Raw genomic sequence first — 25,803 nt, forward strand, 5'->3', positions numbered from 1 at the left:
CAACTCTTCCTCTTCCCCAGCAGCCCACGGGGCCTCCTCTCATGCTTTAAAGGCTAACCAGGAAGGAGGACCTGTTCTGCTTGTTCTAGCTGCCTTTGGTACAGCAGGCTTCCACACGGCTCTCCTCCTCCTCTATCCCACCCCCTCATCTGCTCAAGGCTAGTCTAGAACAGCGGCTCTCAACCTCCCTAACGCTGTGACCCTTTAATACAGTTCCTCATACCGTGGTGACCCCTAACCATAAAATTATTTTTGCTGCTACTTCATAACTGGAATTTTGCTACTACCGTGAATTGTAACATAAATATCTGTATTTTCCAATGGTCTTAGCTGACTACTACAAAAAGGTCATTTGATCCCCCAAATGGGTCATGACCCACAGGTTGAGAACACTGGTCTAGACCCTTCCTAGGTTGCTGAGAGAGTCCCCTAACCCCACATGGTGGTTTAAATAGAAATGGCCCATATATTGATTCATGTGTTTGAATGTGGCCTAGTTGGAGGAAGTGCGTCACTGTGGAAGTGGGCTTTGAGGTCTTACATGCTCAAGCTATGCTCACTGTGGCACAGGCTCCTTCTGCTGCCTGTGGATCAAGATGCAGAACCCTCAGCTCCTTCTCCAGCACCGTGTCTGCCTGCATGCCGCCATGTTCCACCATGATGATAATGGGCTAAACCTCTGAACCGTAACCCAGTGTTCCTTTATAAGAGTTGCCTTGGTTGGCTGGCTGTGGTGGCGCACACCTTTAATCCCAGCACTCAGGAGGCAGAGGCAGGCATATCGCTGTGAGTTTGAGGCCAGTCTGGTCTACAAAGCGAGTCCAGGACAGCCAAGGCTACACAGAGAAACCTTGCCTCGAAAAAACTGGAAAAAAAGAAAAAAAGAAAAAAAAAAAGAGTTGCCTTGGTCATGGTGTCTCTCCACAGCAATAAAACCCCAAGACACCCCAGTTCCTAGAATATCTGACTTAAAGAGCAACATTAGGAAGAGCTCCAGCCAGGGGTGGCCAGGAGCCACCAGCAAGACTCTAGCATGTTCTTTTACACCAAAACACAATAAGACATCTTTCCACATGTGCCCAACCAGGGCTCACCAGACAGCCCTTCTTGCTAATGGTGTCTCCTGTTCTTCCTGCCATTCTGTTACCATGGAGATTGGAGTGCTGGTGGCAGAGAGTAACTGAGAGGAGTCTGTGATAGACAGCTCCAGTGGCAGCCTCAGGACCTTGACTGCCTTAGTTTTGTGATTATGAAAGAGTTTCTTGGATGCAGCCTGCCCACAGCAGGTCCCTCCTCCCAGGAGCCCACTAGCAGAGATCAAACCTGAGGGCTCAAGGATGCTAGGGAGCATCTATCACTGAGTGGTATTCCCAGCCCTTACCCCCCTTTCTTTTCAGGTAGGACCTCCCTAAGCTCCCCAGGTTGCCTTGATCTTGTGAACCCCCTGCCTTAGCTTCCTGAGTACAAGAGATTACAGGGCCATGCCACCAGGCCCAGGCCCTTCTAGTTTTATTTTTGTTTTGTTTTTGTTTTTTCAAGACAGGGTTTCATTGGGTAGCCTTGGCTATCCTGGACTCACTTTGTAGACCAGGCTGGCCTTGAACTCAAAGAGATCTGTCTGACTCTGCCTCCCAGAATGCTGGGATTACAGATGTACCTCACCACGCCTGGCTTCTTCTTCTTCTTCTTTTTTTTTTTTTTTTTCCAAGACAGGGTTTCTCTGGGTAGCCTTGGCTGTCCTGGACTCACTTTTGTAGACCAGGCTGGGCTCGAACTCACAGTGATCCCACTGCCTCTGCCTCCCGAGTGCTGGGATTAAAGGCGTGCACCACCATCCCCAGCCTTTGGCTTCTAATTTTTAAGTTTTGAAGAACTTGCTAGTCCAGGCAGAAACCTGGAAACTAAGAAAGAAAAACATAGCTATAACTATGTGTAGTGGTTCATGCTTGTAATAATCTTGGTTTTTGGAATGTCGATATGGGAGTTCAAGGTCAGCCTAGGCTACCCCAAAATTTAAAAAAGAATGAAAACAATATACATTTAAGCTGTATCAAAATTTAAAGGCTTCAAGCCGGGCGTGGTAGCGCACGCCTTTAAACCCAGCACTCGGGAGGCAGAGGCAGGCGGATGGCTGTGAGTTCGAGGCCAGCCTGGTCTACAAAGTGAGTCCAGGATGGCCAAGGCTACACAGAGAAACCCTGTCTCAAAAAAACCATAAAAAACCAAAACAAAACAAAAATTTAAAGGCTTCATTGGAAACAGATATTTTTTTTACCATCAAAGCAAAAAAACAAAACACATAGAGGGGGGAATTACCAAGTAGTTGATGGGCGAAGCCTTGATGTCTAGCGTTAAAGTTGTCACAGAATAAAGCCACAACCAAATAGGAAACTGGCCAAAAGGATTCCAATAGAGAAGCAAATATTTCATCAATCAACCTAGAAAAAATGTGCTCAATCTGTTCTGAGAAGGCGAAGTAGAGTGACTGTGTGGAATCTTTCCACCCTCCGCCTCGAGATGAGTCCTGGGAAGTGTGATAATGAGTAGTGCTGGCAGAGATGCGTGGTCTCAGACATGGGTGGCAGAGGAGCGGGAGTTAGCACAGCTTTATAAAAGAGCAATGTGAGCCTGGTGTGGCAGCACATGCCTGTAACCCTATCACTCGGGAGGCTGAGGCAGGAGCACAGAGAGTTTGAGGCTAGCCTGGGCTACATAGTCTAGAGACCAGACAGACAATCTGCAATCATCCAATAAAGTTCGATAAGCCCATAATCTTTGATGTGAAAGCCACTCTTCCCTATAGAGGCCCGGACAATAACATCAGCGTGTGCTAACATATACAAAGGGTATTCACACCGTGCAGCGCACACTGCAGTGGAAAATAGAGACAGCAAAGAAAGGAAAACCCACCAGGAAGGAAGTGGATGGATAAACCATGCTGTTCCCAGTCCATGGAGTATTAATTCTCCATGGAAAGGCTAGAGAGCTTCACCTTTAACTTTTGAGCTTCCTGCCTCAGTTTCTCAAAGCAGATGGAGATGACGGGCCTGTGGCATTGGGACCCACTCTTTCTGGTTTTACACCTCTGTGTCTGTCTCTGATTTGGTGCTAATGTTTTTTGCAGTATTTTGAGGAAGGCGAGACTCAAAAACTAAGATTTTATCTATTGTGACAAGATAACTTCCCTGGTACGGTTTAGACATAGAAGGTCCCCCAGGAGCACATGTGTTTGAACACTCCCCAGACGGTTGGGCTGTTTGGGGATAGTGCGGAGCCTTCCGGAGCCTACCTGGATGGAGTGGTGCTTGGGGCCTTGAGGCCTGTAGCCGCCCAGCCTGGCTGCCTCTCCTGCCTCTGCTTCCTGATCCTCAGAGACGTAAGGGCGCAGCCTCCCTCTTTGAGGCCATGATGAATTGTACCTTCCAACCCTGAATAAACCCATCCTCCCTGAAGTTGCTTCTTATACGGTATTACCGATGCACCTCCCATGCATAAGATGACTGGCAGGTTTGATTATAGAGGCAACAGAGAAAGTCATAGAAAGTTAACCAACCACTACTAATATGTGTGTGTGTGAGAGAGAGAGAGAGAGAGAGAGAGAGAGAGAGAGAGAGAGAGAGAGAGAGAGAGGTGAGAGAGAGAGAATAGTAAGAGGTGAGTGGTGAGAAAGAAAGGAGAGAAAAAGAGGTGGCACTGCAGTGAAGCCATGTAGCCCAAACCAAAGGGACTAAGCCTAGTGTGGGAAGACCCCAAAGAGGACCGTCTACTATCCCTGTACCATCTTTTCACACCCCATAGCAGGGCTCCTGGGAGGGGCTGACGGAGGGAGGCCCGCACACAGATGCTAGCACTGTAAGTCCTGGGGATAGTCTATGGGCATACATGAAAAACTACAAAGGCTTTGCACCTCTAGCTAAGCAAGCTCACCAGGGCCTGACCTCACCTGCCTGCCTAAATGAGACAACCAGAGCAAATCCATGCATTTAGAAAAGAACACTTTCTGTTGTTATTGTTGTTTGGTTTTTTTGAGACAGGGTTTCTCTGTGTAGCTCCGGCAGTCCTGGAACTCGCTCTATAGACCAGGCTGACCTCAAATGCACAGAGATCCACCTGCCTCTGCCTCCCAGAGTGCTGGGATTACAGGCGTGCCCCACTGCCCCCAGCAGAAAAAAACACTTTTAAGACAGGAATGCCTGAGAGAGGACTGGTGAAGCTCATGGTCTTGGGAGGGTTTCCAGGCCTGGGCACAGGAAAGGGGAAACAGCTGGGCTCCCTGTCTTAAGGTCAAGGAGCCGGGAGCCCGGGGGAGCCAAGGAGGCTGGAATTTACACGTGGGAAAGGAGAAAGCTGCGGGGAGAGAAACGTTTGCAGGTCTTTAAACAATCCCTACTTGAGTATTTAGTACTGTGTTATGCAGACCTGCCTGAAACTACCTGAGACCAGGTTAAAAAATTAGTTACTGAGGGCTGGAGAGATGGCTCAGATGTTTAAGAGCTCCATCTGCTCTTCCGAAGGTCCCAAGTTCAATTCCCAGCAACTACACAGTGGCTTACAACCACCTGTAATGAGATCTGGTGCCTTCTTGTGGTGGGCAGGCACACGTGTGGGCAGAATACTGTATAAATAATAAATAAATCTTTTTTTAAAATCCCCTAGTTCCCTATTAAAAAAAAATAGTTACTGAGTACAGGGTCTCATGCCCACACAGGGCCAGGAACAGCACCCAGGACAGGTGTGTGAGGTGCCAGACAAAGCAGGGTTTCTTAAACTTTTCTAACTCATAGCCCCTTTCACCCCCAAAAACTTTTAAGTAACCTGGCTATTAGGTGTTTAAAAATAGATATATAAAGAAATTATTTACCAATAATTATAAAGAAATGCATTTTAAATATAATGTATGTATATACAATTTTATTATATATCATAGCAAATTTGTATGCTAGTGAGATGGGTATGCTTATGTGGTTTTGCTAAGGAGTTAAATCTGGGCAGAATATTTGACACTGTGGGATGAAGACCATTGTGACTGTCCGCCAGAGTTGGCCAATATTTAGAACTTAAAATCATTATGTGAACAGTATCACATAAATACAAAGCACAAAACAGCAAATGTTCATGGATCTTTCAGAAATTATTGGAAATTCTGCCCTCATCTCAAGCCAAAATTCATCTAATGATTTTTTTTTTTTGTAATGAGAGTCAAGCCAGCCACTAAAATGGCAATTTCCCAAATTAAACATTCTAACATAATATGCTCCAAAGATATACTGAGTTGATACATGCTGAAGAATGACTGTAGGGAAATATTCAATATTTGGTTTTGTTTCTGTAAGAGCAGAAAACCCAATGTACAATAAAAACCCCGCAGCCCATAGCGCACCAGTCTCCACTCCTAGGCCTAGGCACCTCGGGCTGTGTTTGATGCTGTTGCCTGGTGATGTTGCCAGTGGCGGGGTTTAGGGCCAGATATTTCCAGGCTCTTAGTGTCTGATCCAAAGAATTGAAAATCAGGACAGGGCTCATGCAGAACTGAGAAAGGAGACAGACAATTTCATTTGAAGTGGGGCAATAGTGCAGGTTCTAGAGCGACACACCGCCAAGACTGACAGGGGGCACATGAGTGAGGACACACAATGGCTTTGGCTATTGCTCATGGCTTCCTTTTATGGGTTCAAGAGGAGGGGCTTGTTACTAAGGGGAGTAGCTTGTGTAGTTTTTTTTTTTTAATTGCTAAATGACATAATGGTTTCTCTACTGAACATGTTCCTTCCCACAATACATCTGGCTTTGACTACATACGTGCCCATAAGATGGTACCATAAGATGGTAAGCCAGCTCAAGCCAGACTGGTGCTTCTATTCTTCATGCCTAGCTACTTTAGGAATGCACTTGAACAGACACAGTCTGTCTTATAACATTGTGCAAAGATGCTCTAATGTGAGTGGGTTCCAGAGGGCTGTGAGATTGCTAGGCGCACTGTTTGAGGATGCGGATGTGTGTACAGAAAACACAGGTGAAGGAACTGGACTGTGCACTATTACAAGACAGGGGGGTGTGCGTGTAATCCCAACCCAAATGGGGGTCCCGTGGACTAAGCTCTCCCCTGTGCTTGGCTGCCACACAGTGTGATGACACACGCAGTGCAAAGCACACCGATGCTGTGTGCTCAGAGCCGACGCTGCAGTCAAGCTGTGCAACGCAACATGGGTAAGCTCTGCCAAAACAGCTTGGGTTTCTGAACTAAGTTTTGGTCACTGCACCTTCAATAACCACTCTTCTTCTTGTTAGATGTTGCAAAGTCCTCACATTCAATTCCATGGGGTCATGGCCTACAGCTTAAAAAAAAAAAAGCCTGCTACGGTGCTCAGAAAGGCCTCTCTCAGCAGTGGGGAAACAAGGAAGACTAAACACGACTCTTGCTTTTCCTTAATAAAGTTTAGAAGCCAGATCTAAAAGGATCAAACTGTTTTTCAAGTATCTTAATTGTATCCCATGGAAAAGAAAACCCCAAGAGTATTTATAGGGACACAAAAATATCTAGCATCCAACAAAGTAAAAATCTCATTGACTGGCAGCCAACCAAAAAAAAAAAAAAAAAAAAATCACTGGGCAAAGAAATGGGAAAATACCACCCGTAATTGGGGGGTGGGATAGCAGTCAATCAAAACTGACCCAGATACCAGACTTGGAAAGCAAGGACATTAAAGCAGTTACTGTAACTGCACTCCATATGGTCAAAGGCTTAAATATAGAGACATGAGAGATATTTTTAAAGATCCATATTGAACTCCTAGAAATGAAAATGACAGTGTCTGAGATGAAAAATATAACTGGCAGATTAACAAGTTAGAGAAGATAGGAGAGTGAGAGGAGGAAAGGGAGGGAGGGAGGGAAGGAGTGGGGAGGGAAGCCGAGTCAGCTTTCTGATGCAAACACCTGCAGAGGAAGGGTTTATTTCAGCTCACACGTTCGGAGGTTTCAGTCTACAATCTGTTAGTCCATGGCGGATGGGTCTGTGACAAGCAGCCATGGTGGAAGTGTATGTAGCCTCTGACGTCATCATCTGCTGCTGCTGCCAGGTGCACTGCCAGCTATGTGCCAGATAAAAAGGACCTGCCCAGCACCCTATGATCTCTTTCTCTTACTTTCTTACTCACTCTCTCCTGTCTCCCTCAGCCTCTTTCTCTCTCTCCCCAGCCTTCTCTGTTCTCCCCTCCTCCTTTTCCACAATAAACCTCCTTTATGCCAGATATGTTGCAGTGGCTTTAATCATAATTTTAACAGTGGCTTTCTGTAGTGGTCTCCTGATGCTGAAAAAAGAGGCACTTTTGATGAGGGGTTGATTTTGAACTCACAGACTCAAGGGCTCCAGGGAAAACCAAGCACAAGAAGCAAGAGCACTAGTGTGCACTAGGGCCTTCTGCCACCAGTCACATTCATGAGCCCCAGACATGCGCACGGCTTTCGGGCATGCACATGAACATCAGGCGTGTGCGGGAGCTTCAAACATATGTGCACAAGCTTCGGGCATGTGCATGAACTTAGATATGGCTTCTCCAGTTCCTGTCCAGACCTCAGCTGACAACAATCTAGCCATCATGATGGCTACCTCCGTGCACAACCATCTGGGTAAGACACTCTGGGATTCCTGACTCACAGGAGCTATTAGGCAGCAGCTGTTAGTCATTGCGCGCGCTTGTGTGTGCGCACACACAGAGACACACAGACCCCCCCACACACACACATAGTGCACATGCATGCCTTTTTAAAAAAGTAATTTCTGTCCTGACATGCTTGGAAAAATAAAAATTAAAAAAAATTTATGGTTAACATTTACTTAAAAAAAAAAAAAAACCACAACACTGAGGATATAGCTCTGAATAGGGGTGTGTTTTCAGTATTCATGAGCCCCTGGGTTTGGTCTCCAGTACTTGAAATAAAAATCCCTCTCCTAAAACAGGAAACACTGTCCAAAACTGTCAGTGTCAATTTCCTTGGAATGTGGAGACCAGTCAAAAGATTAAAGCAGCTGGTTGAGTGCTTAATGAGGAAAAACCAAACAAGGTAAACCTTGAATCTTGATTAGACAGCTTGGTGGTGTGTTTAACTCACCCCAGACCCGTCTCTTTCTCACTCCCAGCTCAGTGGCAGTGGCCTTAAAGACCACAGCAGAGGCTCAGTGATTCCTGACTGGACTTTACTCTGAAAGACTTGTGGTCACTCCCTGCAGGACTGGCCTGAAGGATTTGCCTTTATTTAGCCAGACTCCACTGAGCAGCTGCCCAGGGGTGTTTGTGGAAATCACTGGAAACGAATCCATTAGCCACCGCCTCCTGGCATGAACACTAACAGCAGAGTAAACAAACCAACCAAAACCACTGTGAGGAAAAGCCCAGGGAAGGAGATATTTTTTTTTTTGGATGATGCAGGCTTTGAACAACTCCTACATGCCTGGCATTGTAGAAGACAGATGCAGAAGAGATCTGAGGAGGTCGTTCCAGTGGGGATAACACAGCAAAGGTTGCTGATGGCCATGGGAAGTAGAACACGCATGTGGGTAGAGCCATTCTCAGAATCCATAAGGTTATAAAGGAAGATCGCAGTGCCTGGGGCACGCTACTGAGAAGCCACAGATATATAAACTTGGCTGACTCCATGACAGGCTTCAGTCTTGCTAGGCCTACGTTCACATTTGTCAGGAGTGAGGAGAACCTCAGAAAAAGGAGCAACCAATCAGAGACAGCCAGGACATTTGGCCTGGGGAAGTTAAGGTGGCTCACCTGCTGGGCCCTCAGACTCCTGCCTGATTGGAGCCAATCCCAATCCAGGTCAGGTAGCCACAGTAGATGCTCCCCTTTCTGGCCTTAAAACAGGCTTGTAAGATCCCCTCGGGGTTGTTGCCATTTTGTATGAGTGAATGACCCCAACATGCTGGAATTTTCTGCAGAATAAACACTCTTTGTTGTTTGTGTACTCCTTGAGTCCGGGGAGTTTTCCTCAGCGAGTTCTGGACCCTAACATTACCTCTCTGTGAGCTGTTGGCCAGAGTCCACTGAGGCTCACAAAACAGTACAAACTATTGTTACTGTTAATTCTTACCCACCAGAACTAGATGACAAGACACTACTGTTGAAGACACCATGTACTTTGGTTGCAGAGCACAGCAATTAAGCTGGAACTGAACTGGAAGCTTCCTCCACGCTGGCTAGTATTTGTGGTATCAGAAGGTGCTCTGGCAGCCTCTGCGGGGAAATATCAGTTTTACTCAGCTGTGAACCCTGCAGGCTAAACTACGGAGCTAACCAACCAAAATGTGCCCCAGAGTGCAATAGTGGCACACGAATGTTATGAGGTTAGCCAACTACTTTCTGCTTGAATTTGAGGCAATGCTTCATGGGAAGCGATTTGAATGTTGATCTGGCACTATAGACCTGGTCTGTGACTGGGGAGGGCTGAGGTCCTAGGAGGGGATGGACGCTACTGCTGTTGCTTTGCTAAATGACACGATGCACCTGAAATTGCCCTCTAAACAGTTATGTCTACACCCTTCGATCAGGGCCACTGTCAGCTTTGGGAAGAGAAGCTTTGGTTTTGGGTTTGTTGTTGTTGTTTTGTTTTTTGTTGTTGTTGTTTTGTTTTGTTGTGTTTGTCGTGGGCCCCACTACCACAGAGGTTCATAATTAGCCAGAGGGTTGAGACTTAAGATGCATTTGCAGCCCTAAATGGGACATCTACCCCACTCCCCTAAGACACAGGGGACACCGTGGAAGAAGGGAGTAAAGAGCGTAGGAGCCAGAGGAAGGGATGGTGCGGTGTGGAAGGCTGCCTTCCAGCGGGATACAATCAATAGGCTCCACTCGTGAGCCTCCAGCATCTCTGACTACTGTGTGAGACTTTACATGAGATAGGGCCAATCAGTACTCGGTGTGGAGTGAGCAGGAGCTTACAAGGTCCTGCTCCTCCCTGGGGACCAATGTTAATGGTTGCTGGGAGAGGACAAAACGTTTTCTTCAGTGGTGTAGCCATGGGTAAGCGGCCCGTGATCTTGTAAATAACCCATAACCTGTGCTCCTGTGGGTGACCCTATCTCTTTTAAAGAGACCCCCACATCCAAAGGCCCTGCGCTGGTAGCCAGGGATAAGAGCTTACAGGCAGTTTTCCGGCCCAGCAAACTGGGCTCGTTGCTTCCCCGTCTTCCTGTTATGTGGACCGCTCAAGTATTGAACTTAAAGCAATCCACTTCCTGTTCCCTGTACATACTGCTAGCCTGTGTGCTCGCTTCTCCCTCTCCCTCTCTTTCACTTCACCTGCCTACGCAGAAGCTTTTCCCTCTTCTTCATTCGTCACTTAGTGACCTACAGAGACACTTCTCTCCCAGTTCCCTGACCAGGATATATCTATAAGTCATCAACCTTTTACTTAGTTTCCTATGTGGCAGTATGTGTTTAAATCTACACCTTCCATCTAAAGAACCAAGAGCTACCCCAGGCCAGATTTTCGCCTATACTCCAGGAGATGATGAGAGCAGGCTTGAAGCACCAGAGTGATGGCCAATGGGGACAGAGGCAGGACACTTGTGAGACAAGAGCTGCAGACTCATCTGCTGCAGAGTCATAGGCTTCTTCTGAAGGGCTCCCAGTCATAGCCCAACAAAGAGGTGATAGGCCTGGCTGCTGGGCAAGCACAGTGCCTATGAAAGGCATACTATAAAGGCATGTGTCACCGGGTGTGGTGGCACACACCTTTAATCCCAGCCCTCGGGAGGCAAAGGCAGGTGGATGGCTGTGAATTCGCAGCCAGTTTAGTCTACAAAGCGAGTCTAGGACAGCCAAAGCTACACAGAGAAACCATGTTTCTCAAAATAAAATAAAATAAAAATAAAAATAAAAAAGGCATGGAACTAGTTATCTTTCCTTCCCCTCAGGGCAGAATGCTGGATGCCCTGGTGCTGCAGAACAGAGTCCCCTGCTGTGACCACTTTGTGGAAGCAGGTGCAGTTCGCTTGGCAATGCAGAACATTTTCACTGATTCTTGGATGGTCACAAATGACTTACATATTTGGTCAACCCAGTGTGATGGAGAGAAATCCTTATGCAGGCCCATGTTTGTGGGATGCCTCCATTTGAAAAGATGTGACCAAATGGCCAATCATAAAGGCTATGTGAAGCTAAGGAGGGCTTTGTTGCATTAGAGAGCTATGGAGGAGCCGTAGATATGGGTGGACCAGAGATTGTGGTATCTTGGATACCTGTGAGAGGGTCAGCCTTACAAGCAAACATTTCTCTAAGGATGGCGATGTAGGTACGAGCCTTTGTGACACTCCAGGAGACAAGTGCTTCTTTATTCAGGGTGTACAATTCTCACTGGCCCCTCCGCCCATAGGCTTCTGGACCCGGACTGCCAAAATCCTTGATGTCTAGTAGATGTCCTATTTTTTTAAAATTAGACTTTCACTATATTAAATTCTAGGCCATATTGTCACCATTCTCCTCACTGTAATTGTGTAAGCACAGCCACAGAGCCCATATTGGTAACTTGGCAGTAATCAGTAACCTCCCCATGGGGAGTATTATCTCTATATTCTCCAGCAGTTTCTCTTATAATATAACAGTTGTTAGATTATGATCCATTGGTCACCAAACTGGGGACCGGTGGAAAGCTATGGCCACCTTATAATAGAGGAACCTTTTCCAGAAGGCAACCCTACCATGCTGCTGCCCAATTATATCTTCCTACCCACTGAAATCCTGTGTATACTGGATTCCATGGTGCTTCATCCAAACTGGACTTTCCCAAGAATTAAAAAGAACCACAACACAGTGCACAGAGGCGCAGCATGTATCCAGTGTCTTTGACCTCCCTTTATAGTCAACCAACCAAAGCCCCCTTACTTCTGTTCCCCGTTACGACATATCCATGCCAACAAAGATGAGCTGCTTTTATTCCCATAAGTGTGTTGCTTTTGTTGGCAGGTGGTGAAGTGAGCATCGGCAGCACTATCCACCCAAGCTATTGAGATGATACAAATTTAACAAATCTATCATAGCATAGCCTTGCGTTGATGTGACATTTGCATGAGATTCTGGCCCAGATGGCTGGCGTCAGATGGCTGAATTTGTGCTATGTGTTCCTGTGTCTGTGTACCTGCGTGCCTATCTGCGTGTCTACATTGTATGTCTGCATAACAGGGGAAGGGGTCCGTGCCATGTAAGAACAACCTGCTGCGGGAATAAATAATTCTGGCCAAGCACAAGCTAATCTAACAGTTGGAGGCTCAGCAAGTACAGATATTAATAACATCACTCCCACCCTGGCTCTGAGTAAAAAATGTGACCTGTTCTCTTTGGCTCAACCCTACATAACAGGGTGAATGGCTGTGTACAACATTTCGGCTCATAGCAAGCGTCTTCGTGTTATTTAGTTATGATGTTCCCAAGGCCGAATGTCTCCACCGTTCACACAGTGGTCACCATCATTGACAAGGTCTGATGCCGAAGCATCAAGGGGCCACCGTGTTCTCTGGCTTCTGGTTAACTTTCAGACTCTGCAGAAAGTAAAGGGCACTATAAAGCTCTTCATAGCTGTAAGGTGGCAGAGAGCCAAAGAACGTCCCCAAGCATACACGGAGCCCTTCTGCAAGTCCTGGGAGCTGCGGTCGATGCTCCTCTGCCTTAGCTCCAGGACTTAAGGAAAGTCTCTGGCACAAGGTGACCACTAAGATAACAGAACGAAGACATTGTTCTCCACACTCAACAAAGCACGTAGGTCTTATAAGATTATTTCAGGAAATTTACTGAAAAAAAAAAAAACATCAGTGATAACATATTCTGGGCAAGGAGGGTGATCTTTTAGAATTCTCTCTCTCTCTCTCTCTCTCTCTCTCTCTCTCTCTCTCTCTCTCTCTCTCTCACACACACACACACACACACACACACACACGGGGGGGGGGGGCGGAAGAGAGTGTGCAAGTGAGAAATAAGTAAATAGATGTATATTAAAAACAGAATCAGCTAAGAAGCTGGCTCATGGTATATGTACATACATGCACACATGCATGCACACACATACACACACACCTATAAATCCCAGTAGTAAGCATGCCAGCCTGAGCTACATTGTAAGTTCTAGCCTAGCTGGGAATGATGGGGTGGGGGTGGGGGGGATGGCCTCACTAACAAGCATGGGGATTTGAGTTCACACACCCAGCATCTGTGTGAAACTGGCACAGTAACACACATCTGAAACCCCAGCGCTGGGACTCACAGACAGGAGGATCTCCAGAGACTCACTAGACAGCCAGCCTAGCCAATCAGTGAGCTCAGAAAAGCATCAGGTAGGCACGTCTTTCTTTCCTCAAAGCTGCTCAGCATTGTCCTGAAACTTAAGCCGGGAAGCGAACTAAAACAGACCCGCTCTGTATGTGTAGATGACAGGGCCTTGTGTACAGAAATCCAGGAGCATCTAAGGAAGTACTGAGACTGATAAACTGACTCAACAAACCTTCGAGCTGGAAGTCTATCATGGAAAACACATTTGCATTTCTACATGCTAGCAATAAATGATGCAGAAATGAAATTAAGAAAACAATGCTGTAAATAAGAGCACTGAAAAAGAATAAAATTGTTTGGAGTAAATTTAACCACGCAGGAGCAGAACCTGTATCCGGAAAAGCATGTTGCATTGTGGGAAGAAAGTAAAGAGGATTCAGTATGTGCAATCATGTTTCCAGTTCACAGGTAGAAAAGTAATCTGTAGAGTCAATGTGTTCTTATTAAAATTCCCACTGTCTTTTTTTTTTTAATCACTTGAAAAGCTAATCCTTAAGGTATTATGAAATATAAGGTACCCAGAAGAGCCAAAACAATCTTGAGAGAGAGAGAGAAAAAAAAAGGACTTATATGTTTCAATTTCCAATGTTAACACTTATTACAAAGCTACAGTTATCAAAACAGTGTGGTATTGGCAGAAAGGTAGATATATGCATTACTGGAATGAAACTGAGAGGCTGAAAATAAGCTTATACACAGATGCTGGGTTGATTTTCTTGAGGTGGGGGTTGAGAGACAAGGTATGTATGTAGTCCTGGCTGTCTTGGAACTTGCTATGTAAACCAGGCTGGCCTCAAACTCATAGAGATCCACCTGCCTCTGCCTCCCAAGCGCTAGGATTAAAGGCATGTGCCACCTAGCCTGACTAAACTTTCTTTTTTGGTTTGTTTGTTTGTTTGTTTTTTGAGACAGGATTTCTCTGTGTAGCCTTGGCTGTCCTGGATTCACTTTGTAGACCAGGCTGGCCTTGAACTCACAGCGAACTGCCAATCTCTGCCTCCTGAGTGCTGGGATTCAAGGCAGGATTCAAGGCATGCACCACCATGCCCAGCTAAACTTTCTTTTCAGAAAGGCAAGGTCTGGGGGCTGGAGAGATGGCTCAGTGCTTAGGGGCACTGATTGATCTTCCAGAGGACCAGGGTTCAATTCCCAGCACCCATATGGAAGTTCTCAACTATCTGTAACTCCAAGATCTGACACTCTCATGCAGACATATATGCAGATAAAACACAAGTGCAAATATAAATACATACATGCATACATATATACACACATACATACATAACATGCATACATACATACATACATATTTTTTTAAGAGAAAGAAAACATATAACTAACTCCTTATGATGGAGTATTGAAACATTCCTTAGTTACAACACCAAAGCACAAATGACAAATGAAAAATAGATAATGTGTTTACTTTTCTATTGATGTGATAAAACACCATGACCAAAGTAACTTATACAAGAAAGCATTTGGCGCTGGAGAGATGGCTCAGTGGTTAAGAGCACTAGCGGCTCTTCCGAATGACCCAGGTTCAGTTCCCAGCACTCACATGACAGCTCACAACTGTCTGTAACTCCAGTTTCAGGGGATCCGACCCCCTCACACAGACATGCAAGTAAAAGGAAGCATTTAATGTAAAGCAGAGCTCCTGGTTTCAGAGGGTTGGAGTCCACGAGGGTGGGGCAGTGGTGGCAGGAGCAGCTGAGAGCTCACACTCTGACCTACAAGTAGGAGACAGGCTGTGGGGTATGGGGACTGATGGTGGCACCTCAAAGCCTGCTTCCAGTGTCCTCCAACAAGGCCATGCTCCTAATCTTTCCCAAACATGTCACCACCTGGGGTCACAGCATTCAAATATATGACCCTAGGAAGCCATTCTCATTCGAACAATCACAGATTTCATGAAAATTAAAAGCTTTTCTGAGCTGGGCATTGTGGCACACGCCTTTAATCCCAGCACTTGGGAGGCAGAGGCAGGCAGATCGCTGTGAGTTCGAAGCCAGCCTGGCCTACAGAGTGAGTCCAGGACAGCCAAAGCTACACAGAGAAACCCTGTCTCAAAATAAATAAATAAATAAATAAATTTTAAAAAAGCTTTTCTGTACCAAATAACAATATAAAGAAACCAAAAAGATGCCTTTATCTTCTCCATCATTAAAACATATAGTTCCACCAACTGGGGACCAAGTACTCAAACATACGAGCCTATGGCTGAACACACATGTGGAATAACTTTAATAGACAGTACTTGAAAGCTATCAGATAAGCCAGACAGGGCTTGGCACACACCTTCAATCCCAGTGCACAGAAGGCAGAGGCAGGCAGATCTCTGGGTTCAAGGCTAGCCTGGTCTACAGAATGAGTTCCGAGATAGCCAGGGAAACCCAGAGAAATTCTTTCTTGTGGGTGAGGGTGGGGGTGGGGTGGAAACTATCAAATGTCCAACAAGTATATGCAAACATGCTCGGCACCATTAGCCTCAAGGGGGTGAAAACCAGGATCACAGTGAGACACCACCGCATGCCTAAGCCTGGCTATAATGTTTTAATGGACTATAACTATTATAACTACTGTGCAGGCACTGAAGGGTATGGAAAATGGTTCAGTTGTGTAAAAACAAAAATCAGTGTTTGGTTTTTCAAAAAGCCAAATGCCAAATTGCTATACAATCAGTCCTAGTTACCCCTGAAAAATAAAAATGGAAGGCGAGTTTGCATTTTTAAAAATTCATTGTATTATTTTTAGTATGCACATGCCTATGTGTGCATGGGTTCACATGAGTGCAGGCTCCTGTGTTAACCAGAAGTCAGAATTCCTGGAGCTACAGTTACAGGCAGCTGTGAAGCACCTGAACTGGGTCTTAGGGACCAAACTCCAGGCCTCTAGAAGAGCGGTTTGTGCTCTGAACTGCCAGTCCATCTCTCTGTCAGGTGTTTAAACAAAGACTTGTACATGAGTGCTCATGGCAGCACCATTAACAGTCATCAAAATGCAGAATTAACTCAAATGCCCACCATCTGATGAATAGCCAAACAAAATGCCACGCAAAGAGATAACTGCTATTCAACTGTAAAGATGAACGAAACACTGGCAGGTGTGCAGGGCAGTGGTGGCACACGCCTTTAATCCCAGCACTCAGGAGGCAGAGGCAGGCAGATTGCTGTGAGCTCAAGGCCAGCCTGATTCGCAAAGTGAGTCCAGGACAGCCAAGGCTACACAGAAAAACCCTGTCTCGGAAAAAACAAAAAACAAAAACAACAACAACAACAACAACAAAAAACCAGCCAACCAACAACCAAACAAACAAAAAAAAAAAAACAAACAAACAAACAAACAAAAAAAAAAACCTACAGGTAGCGGAAGTTGTTCTTCCTTTATTAATTTTTTCTTGGGGGGTTTTCAAGACAGGATTTCTCTGTGTAGCCTTGGCTGTCCTGGATTCACTTTTAGACCAGGCTGGTCTTGAACTTACAGTGATCCACCTGCCTCTGCCTCCCAAGTGCTGGGATTACAGGTGTGCACCACCACACCTGGTTCCTTGATTAATTTTTAAGGCTAGCAGACAAAGTAATGGATGTCATTATTGCATTGTCATACATGTTCATGCTCTAAGATATTAAAATTACTTTAGTAGGAAAATCAAGTTTGCATGTGCATGGCATAGAGGAATGTGTTTGAGGGCAAATTTCATAAGGAATTGACTTTCTACCTTTTAATGTTTCTGTATATCAAAATTTTAGCAAAAATAAAAACAAAACAAAAGCCGAGCACGGTGGCACACACCTGTAATCCCAGCACTGGGGAAGCAAAGACAGGTGGATCACTGTGAGTTCGAGGGCAGCCTGGTCTACAAAGTGAGTCCAGGACAGCCAAGGCTACACAGAGAACCCTGTCTCGAAAAAGAAAAAAAAATCAGGGGTTCATCTTACCTCTTGCCTTAGTCTATTTTTGTTGTTGCTGTAGTAAAGGACCCAGAGCCAGATAATTTTATGAAGAGAGAAGTTGACCTAACTCAAACTTGGTGAGATTCAAGGGCCTGGCTCATGGTGGCATCTGAGTGGTGGAGTTGTTGGGAAAGCCACAGGGCAATTCAAAAACCAATTCCATTTTTAACAGCTCTGCCTGGGATATTTCAGGACTCCTGCTCCATTCATCTATTTGTAGGGCAGCGCCTCAATAACAAGACCTCTCTCTAAGACCTTGCTCTTAAATGTCTTATTGCCTGGCACCACTGTCTTAGGGACCAAGTTTACAACATACAAACTTCCTAAAGGTTGGAGCACCCTGGAACCACAGAGTCAGACCACAGCACTCTCCAGCACACCTGCTGCCACTGTGGAACTGAGAAAAGATGTGACCTTAAAGGGACAGGTGGTTTTTTTTTTTTTTCAAGTTCATCCAAAGAGGAGACAAAGCCAGGATACCATAGCAACAGGATGAAGCGGAGAGGTCCATAAGGAAAAGTGGGGAGTGAAGTAGCATTTGGGTCACAGCAACCTGGTCTCATGGGCTGAGTCCAGGAAGATGGTCATGTCCACGGCTGCCTCCTCCTCTGTGTAATCCATTCTAGAGAGAGGGACTTCTGATGACAGCGCTGGGGGTTTGCTACAAAGACAAATGCCTTTGGGATGATTGGCGACTGTGCTCTGTTCACCCAGCTAGGCAGCCATTAACAGAAGAAAAGTGAGTTCTTTGAACAGGATGCAAAGAAGTTTGCTTGGTTGGACCTGAAACCGGTCCAGATGGACAGTTTCATGCTGGTATACGAGGCAGCAGGGCCCTCAAATACATAAACAGAAGCTGTGGATGGTGTGTGGTCCTATAGCCATCCACACTCAAAAAAAAAAAAAAAAAAAAAAAAGCTCGTGCAGAAAAAGGAGCAATCACACTGAAGCCAGAACGGCCTTCCGAATCCCAAAGGGCTTGCACCATCTCTGTATTGCTTTTTCCTTTGTTCCTGGCTCGTTTGGGCTCCAATGCCAGTCCTGAGCCTTGGAAATGCAGTACTTGGTGAGCTCCCAGGAGATCCGGGCCACAATGGCATGCTCCCAGCATGAAAAGACAGATCCAGGCTTCATAGGACCTGAAGCTTATAGCATCTAGAGGGCCACTTTTCAGAAGAGTACAAAGCATACAAAATTGCAGCTACAAAGCTAAGCGAGCATTTAGAACAGAAAATCACTCCCAATCATCAGCTTTTGAGCGTTGGTTGGCAGCTCATGCCCATGATGTCTCTTTTTGTTGGCTGCCTCTGTGATATTTTCCTACATCTTAAGCTGCGTGTACTTTGAGTTCTCCTCCATTTTATATCATTTTCTGAAAAAATTTATCATTGACACCTGGCATGCTTAAAACATGAGATTTTTTTTATATTACTACTCTCCTTCCTGGGCTTGGCCCAATAATCAGAGATTCTGAGAATTCTTTTAAAAACCATGTGTGTGTGTGTGTGTGTAAGCTGCTTGCACATGTGGAGGCCAGAGGTCAATTTCTTTTTTACTTATTTTTAAAAAGACTTATTTATTATGTATACAGATCTCATTATAGATGGTTTTGAGCCAACATATGGTTGCTGGGATTTGAACTCATGACCTTTGGAAGAGCAGTCAATACTCCTAACCTCTGAGCCATCTCTCCAACCCCTTTTTTAAACTTAGTTTTGTATCTATTTATTATGTCTAAAGCATTCTGCCTCTATGCCAGAAGAGGGCACCAGATCTCGTTATGGATGGTTGTGAGCCACCACTTGGTTGCTAGGAATTGAACTCCTGATCTTTGGAAGATCAGGCAGTGCTCTTAACTTCTGAACCATCTCTCCAGCCCCCAGAGCTCAACTTTTTTTTTTTTTTTTTTTTTTTTTTACTTCTTAAGATGCCTCCCTGAATCCTCCCTTTAAGACAGAGCCTCTCCCTGAAGCAGAAGCTCACCATTTCAGCTAGGCTGGATTACCAGTGAGCACTCAGGATTCCTCTGTCTTTATCCATTCTCCCAGCTATGGGTTTATGGGTGCATGCCACTATGCCCAGCATTTTACATGGGTAGAGAGGACCCACTCTCAGGTCTTTATGTTTGCATGATCACTTTACCCACTGAACTAAATCTTCAGTCCCAATCTTGATAAATTCTATTTTTACAAAACTCCCATCAGTAAAAGAGAAAAAGATGACTGGAGATATAGCTCAGCAGTGGGGTGCTTGACTAGCATGTGGAAGGCTCTGGGTTTAGTCCCCAATTTAAAAAAAAAAGATGGGGGCTGGAGAGATGGCTCAGAGGTTAAGAGCACTGCCTGCTCTTCTAAAGGTCCTGAGTTCAATTCTCAGCAACCACATGGTGGCTCACAACCATCCACAATGAGATGCGGTGCCCTCTTCTGGCCTGTAGGCACACATGCAGGCAAAACATTATACATAATATATAAATGACTGAATAAATAAATAAATAAATAAGGTGAAGAAAAAACAACCATATACGTTCATATTTGTACTATTGCATTGCCACGTATGTTTTCAACAACAAAGAAGTTCAGTTTTAGTCAAACACTGATAAGGGCTCAGCAATTAAGAACGCTTACTGTTCTTACAGAGGACCCAGGTTTGGTTCCCAGCACTCACACGGCAGCTCACAACCATCCGCAGCTCAAGTCTCAGGGGATCGGATGCCTTCTTCTGGCCTACACGAGCCCCTACATGCACATGGTATACATATATTCACTCAGGCGCACACATGTAAAAATAAATAAAAATTAAAAAATATTTATGAAAATAGAATCTTCAGCTTGGGGGATCATGTGTCTGGAGTCAGGAAGAACTTTCTCCAGTAAGTTTCTGGCTCTCTATTTTCCAGACTCTACTTTTCCTTTCTAATCCCCATACTTTTGGTGCCAGGTTCTTAGGAACACGTTGATGTCACAGTAGCACCACCTCTGTCCTTAACGTCTTCATACTGTGACATGGAGTGAGTGAACACAGCAGCTGCAGAATGACAGGGGTGGCAGAAGTCCCTGCTCACATGAGCAGCTGCAGCGAACACAGGGCTGTGCTGTTAATCCAAACCAGCCCTGTCCCAGCTCAGCCTTCCCTTCACTGCATCCCCCCCAAAGAGGCTGTCTTTCCATACACATCGCCAAGAGGCATGGCAGAGAAGGCTAGAGAAGAGACCGAGGCCCTCTCTAATCAAAGCTAAAAAATGTAGACAAAATTGTACACTTCTATTGCTTCACATTGCCTGGGACTCTTCCAGAAGCCTTGATATTGGAGCCTTCCCAAACCTACAACGGCTGTGAGTGGCCCTAACCTAACACCACCTTACCTGAAAGTTTCCTAACTCCACTGCTACCAGGAGGTCCTAGGGAGGGGAATTAAAAAAAAAAAAACAAAAACAAAAAACAAACAACAACAACAACAAAAACACAGCAGGCAGACAGGGCCTGTGAGGTGAGAAGGCTCCTGTGAAGGTGGGTGGAGTCCAATGATGGGCGAGTGACTAATAGTTGAGGGCGGGGCCGAAAACCAGGCTAGCCTAAATGACAGACAAGTGGACTCTAAAGACCAGGGCCATGGATGTACAAACTGTGAGTACAGCCCTTTCAGAAGGGACCTGCCCAGCGGATAATGACCAGTGTGTAAATGTGAGTAAGTGCCTTAATTAGGGTTTCTATTTCTGTGATGAAACACACCATGACCAAAAAGCAAGGTGGGGAGAGGAAAGGGTTTATTCGGCCTCCAGATCTTAGTCCATCATGAGAGGAAGTCAGGACAGGAACTCAAGCAGGGCTGGAGCCTGGAGGCAGGGGCTGATGGAGAGGGGTTGCTTACTGGCTTGCTCAGCCTGCTTCCTTACAGAACTCGAGATCACCAGGCCAGGGATGGCACCTCCCACCATGGCCTGGGTTTCCCTGTTGATCACTAATTGAGAGAACGCCTTACAGGTGGATCTCAGAGGCCTGTCCTCAGCTGACGCTCTTTTCTTTTTGATGACTCTTGCTTGTTTCAAGTTAACAACACAGAATCAGTCAGTACAGTGTGGGGGGGGGTTGAAAAATAAGATGAACTGGGGGGGGGACAGTCTAGAGTCAAGATGGCGGGACAGTCCAGGCCAGGTCCCCTTCCCTCCCAAGTACGGAGTAGGGAGATGAATGGCACAGAGCTCCACTGAACGTCTCCCCGTTTTTCCTCCCCTCCCCCCCACCCCCCCAATCAGTTAGAGAAGACAGTCATAAGGATTCAGTCATGGTGGCGTGGCAACATGGTCCGCCGAGCGCTACTGCACGCAGCCCTTGGAGCATGGGCCATCCAGTGCTGGTGGAGGTCAATGCAAACCAAGATGTTGGAGCAGAGACGGCGCTTGGCACTGAAACTCTACACCTGCCAGGAGTGGGCAGTGGTGAAGGTGCAGGCGCAGGTTCGCATGTGGCAGGCCCGCAGACGATTCCTCCAGGCGCGCCAAGCGGCCTGCACCATCCAGTCACGCTGGCGTTGGCATGCCAGGCAAACCCGAGGCAAGATCCAGGGCCACTATGAGGTCAGAGCCAGCCAGCTGGCGCTTGATATCGAAATCCTTATGGCCTAGGGTGCCGGCAAAGCCAGGGGGGCTGGATCTCCCTCCCAATAAAGACACTTACTGACCAGAGACTCACCCTGTGGATATTGCAGCCACAGAGAACTGCAGCCCCTAACTTCCATTCAGAAAGATTCCCTGGTACGGAGCAGTGCCCATGTCTGCAGAGACCCATCCTGGGCCCTTGCTCCTAATGTCACACTTTGCCCCTTTTGCACAAAGGGACTGCAAAGCTCAGGCCAGGTGTTGATGGATTGGGGTTCCCTCCACCATGGGAGTAAGCCATGGCTTCTCTCTTCTGTGGCTCCTGCCTAAACACATCCATTCAGAGTTCAGCTCCAGAGGGCCTGGCTGTGGCAGGGCCAACTGGGAAAACAGGGATTCCACAGCCTGAACAATAGGACCCTGAGGGCCAGCACGGAGCTTGGCAGGGGCTCAGGAGGACAGCACACCTCAGTGGAGCAGCAGCAGCACACACATGTGTTCCTCGGGCTTGTGGGGAAGGCTGTCTTCCAGAGACAGCCCTGGGGAAGGCCAGAGCTGAGTGGAGAGGCAGCAGCTGTGACTGCTGCCTGTGTCCTCTGAGGCTGAACATCAAGGCTTCTCTCTCTGCGCTGGCCACTCCCTGAGAGAAGCGGGCATGGCTTGGGAGTGGAGGGGGCAGCTGGGGTGCACACACAAGCGGGGTATGACTGGAGGCCATGGCCTTGGGTTCATAGCCTTCAAATTCTGCTGTCCTCAGAAGCAGCTGTGCTGATCCTTCCTCAGACTGCCAGCCTCTGATGGGCCAGCTGCAGAGGCTGCTGCCCGCCTTAGCTTTGCCTGGTCTTGGTTCACCTCTTATCATTTCTGCTTTGTTTCTAAGCTTGAGGTGCCTTTCACCTGGATCCCTCAGGAGTCTAAATTTTCATCCTAAAAGAAAAATATGATGTCTAGAGGCTGGAGAGATGGCTCAGCTGTAAGAGCACTGACTGCTCTTCCAGAGGACCTAGGTTCAATTTCCAGCACCTACATGGCAACTCACAACTGCCTGTAACTCCAAGCTCCGACACCCACAGACACAGGCAGGCAAAACACCAAGTGTATAAAATAAAAATAAATAAATTATGTTTTAAAATCCTGAGGTCTACCTCTCCCCAGGACCTGTGGGTGGTTGGCCCTGCATGGGGAGTAGGAAGGGCAGCTGGTGGGTGTGCAGGAGGTGCAGGGGTCTTCATGGTATTGTTGCTGGAGAAAGTTTGTTCCAATCCCAACTCCCCCTGTGTGAGTGCAAGTATGTGTGCATTCGGAAGTATGTATGCATGTGCACATGTGAGTGTATGTGTGTGTCTGTGTATTCCTGTGTGTTTGCATGTGCAAATGTGTATATGTGCTCATGCAGGTGTGTGTGTGCACATGCATGTATGTGTCTGTATTCACGTATGTGTGTTTGCATGTGCAAGTACATATGTATATATGTGCTTATGTGTGTGTGTGTGTGTGTGTGTGTGTGTGTGTGCATACATGCGTATCTGTAAATCTCTGTGTCTGTGTCTGTATCTGTGTCTGAGTAGTAGTAGCAGTTGCCTCCAGATTAGCAAAGGCTCAGAGTTCAGCTTGTCCTCATCACCTCCAGTAGCTGCAGATGGCAGTGATGTATCTGGGCATCTGCCCTTCTGAATGGATGTCATTCTTCCAAGAGACCTCCCAACCACCTCCAGGCACAGCTCTCTTCCCACTCTTCACAGCCACGAGTGAGGTGAGATGGGTAAGGCATAAAGCCGAGAGTGACGGAAGTTCTTCTAGTCTGGCCTTGCTGTTGCCATCCCAACAGTGGGAAGCATTTAAAACCTGGGATGTCAAGGGTTGAAGACTCTGATCCTCCTTCAGAGAGAACATTGATCTCTCCCAAGCCATTAAAAAAAAAAAAAACCTCATGCAGCCCGAGATTCTCCCTTAAGTTTGCTGGTGTCAGGCCTGGGCATCAACTGGCCACAACTGGGGACAGCTGAGTTCAATGCTTTTCAACGAGCCTGTGCAATCTGACCTGGAGACCTGGAATTCCTATAGAATTCCAACGTGAAGCAAGCAGGCTCAGGGTCATCAAGGCTTCAAGCTCTGCAAAGACCCAAGAGTGCTAAGGGAAGTGAGGCTCAGGAGGGAGGCCACCCTGGGTCAGAAACATTTGGCAGCAGAAAGACACAGCTTTTCCTGGTTCGGGTGCTGTGGAGGGGGCAGTAGACAGGATAGACAGGACCTCTTGTTCTACCGGGCGTAGAGCGGGAAGATGAAAGCACACCGGTCCAAACAACAGAGGCTCAAAGGCTAGACCCAGAAGGATGAAGACCCAAGGTTTTAACTACCGCATCTGGTGTCCTGCCAGTGCTCAGAGGTCCTGAGGAACCACACATAGTCTGGGACTATAAGGGTGTGCTGGATTGTGCACACCTTTAATCCCAGCACTCGGGAGGCAGAGGCAGATGGATCACTGTGAGTTCGAGGCCAGTCTGGTCTACAAAGCAAATCCAGGACAGCCAAGGCTGACACAGAGAAACCCAGTCTCAAAACAAAAACAAAAACAAAACAAAACAAACAAATAACAAGAAAAACTAAGGGTGTGTTGGAGAGTCCCAAGGCAGAGGAATTGAAAGACCTGTGGCCAATGTCAGGTGTTCAAATAAGCCACCTTTCCTCAGCGGGGCCGGGGTTAAGGGATAGACATTTAAAGGCAGATCCCACAACCCCCTGCAGATCCTTACCATTGCTGAGAGCCGAACCCCATAAAGAATGCCTCTTGAGAACATATGCGCTGAAACACTTAGTGGAGGGAAAAGGTACGTTTGCAGCTTCAGGACAGGGGTGAGCCCAAGGGTGCGCTGGGAGGACCTGGAACCTCATTGGTGTTCCTTCCCCTGGTGACATATGCATTACTAAGAGGTATACGCCCCAGTTTGCCCTCCTTTTAGTAAAGAGAGCTATTATCCCTCAGACTGGCTCAGACTATAGGATTCTTAAGTAAGTAAAGTATCCTGCACATTGAAGGCCCCTCATGCAATGGCTCCTCGGGTGGCATTTCCATCTCTTTGCCCCCAGAGTCTCAGGTTTCTCCCCTGATACATCACGCAGCTCCAAGGTCACCACCTTTATCTCTTGCTTTTCTGTGTCACACATACCAATCCAGGGTGAGGTGGTCGCAGCCACTGCCACGTCATCCCAGGTACATTGACTGGATGGAACATGATTCCCATGCGCACCCCATCAGGGGGAAATGTTTGGTGTCCAGACAGGAGCCTTTGGTCAGGCTGAGGTGTGTGGTTCAGCCGGCAGAGTGCTTGTTAGCATGCACAAAGCTGGGCATGGTGGTGCGTGCCCGTCCCCGAACTTGGGAAGTGGAGGAAAGAGGATCAAAAGAGTTCAAGGCCGGGCACAAAGCAAGTCCTAAGTTATATGAGACATTAAATAAACGTCGTCTTTGGTCAGCTACGCCTCTGAAAATTGAGTTTGTCTGATGAAACATCTAGAAGCAAATAGAGAGGATCTAGAGCGTACTCAAAGGGCAAAAGGTTTCTGGCCACCGCCAAAGCTGTGCTTCATCAATACTTGAGTTCCCTTTTCTAGGAGATGGTCCTCTCTCTCTCTCTCTCTCTCTCTCTCTCTCTCTCTCTCTCTCTCTTTTTGTTTGTTTTGTTTTTGAGACAGGGTCTCTCTGTGTAGCCTTGGCTATCATGGACTCACTTTGTAGACCAGGCTGTCCTTGAACTCACAGCGATCCGCCTGCCTCTGCCTCCCGAGTGCTGGGATTAGAGGCGTGCGCCACCGTGCCCAGCTAGATGGTCCTCTCTTATCCTGATGGCTCCTCGCCTGCTCTTCACGACTGTGTGAGCTTTGGGGGATGAGAGTAATTGGTTGTCTTCATTTTTGTTTTTGAAAC

The 25,803-nt window shown here is 46.7% G+C and overlaps 1 protein-coding gene across 1 annotated transcript; it reads left to right on the forward strand.

Moving 5' to 3' along the window:
* The first annotated feature begins 20,892 nt into the window (after window positions 1-20,892).
* Iqcf6 (IQ motif containing F6) lies at window positions 20,893-21,905 on the forward strand. The gene is made up of 2 exons (XM_051140388.1): window positions 20,893-20,964; window positions 21,537-21,905. The coding sequence occupies exons 1-2, from the start codon at window positions 20,893-20,895 to the stop codon at window positions 21,903-21,905; spliced, it is 441 nt and encodes a 146-aa protein (XP_050996345.1).
* Window positions 21,906-25,803: the final 3,898 nt, after the last annotated feature.

The sequence above is a fragment of the Acomys russatus genome, chromosome 32 (genome assembly GCF_903995435.1).
Source record: "Acomys russatus chromosome 32, mAcoRus1.1, whole genome shotgun sequence".
Classification (NCBI taxonomy): domain Eukaryota; kingdom Metazoa; phylum Chordata; class Mammalia; order Rodentia; family Muridae; genus Acomys; species Acomys russatus.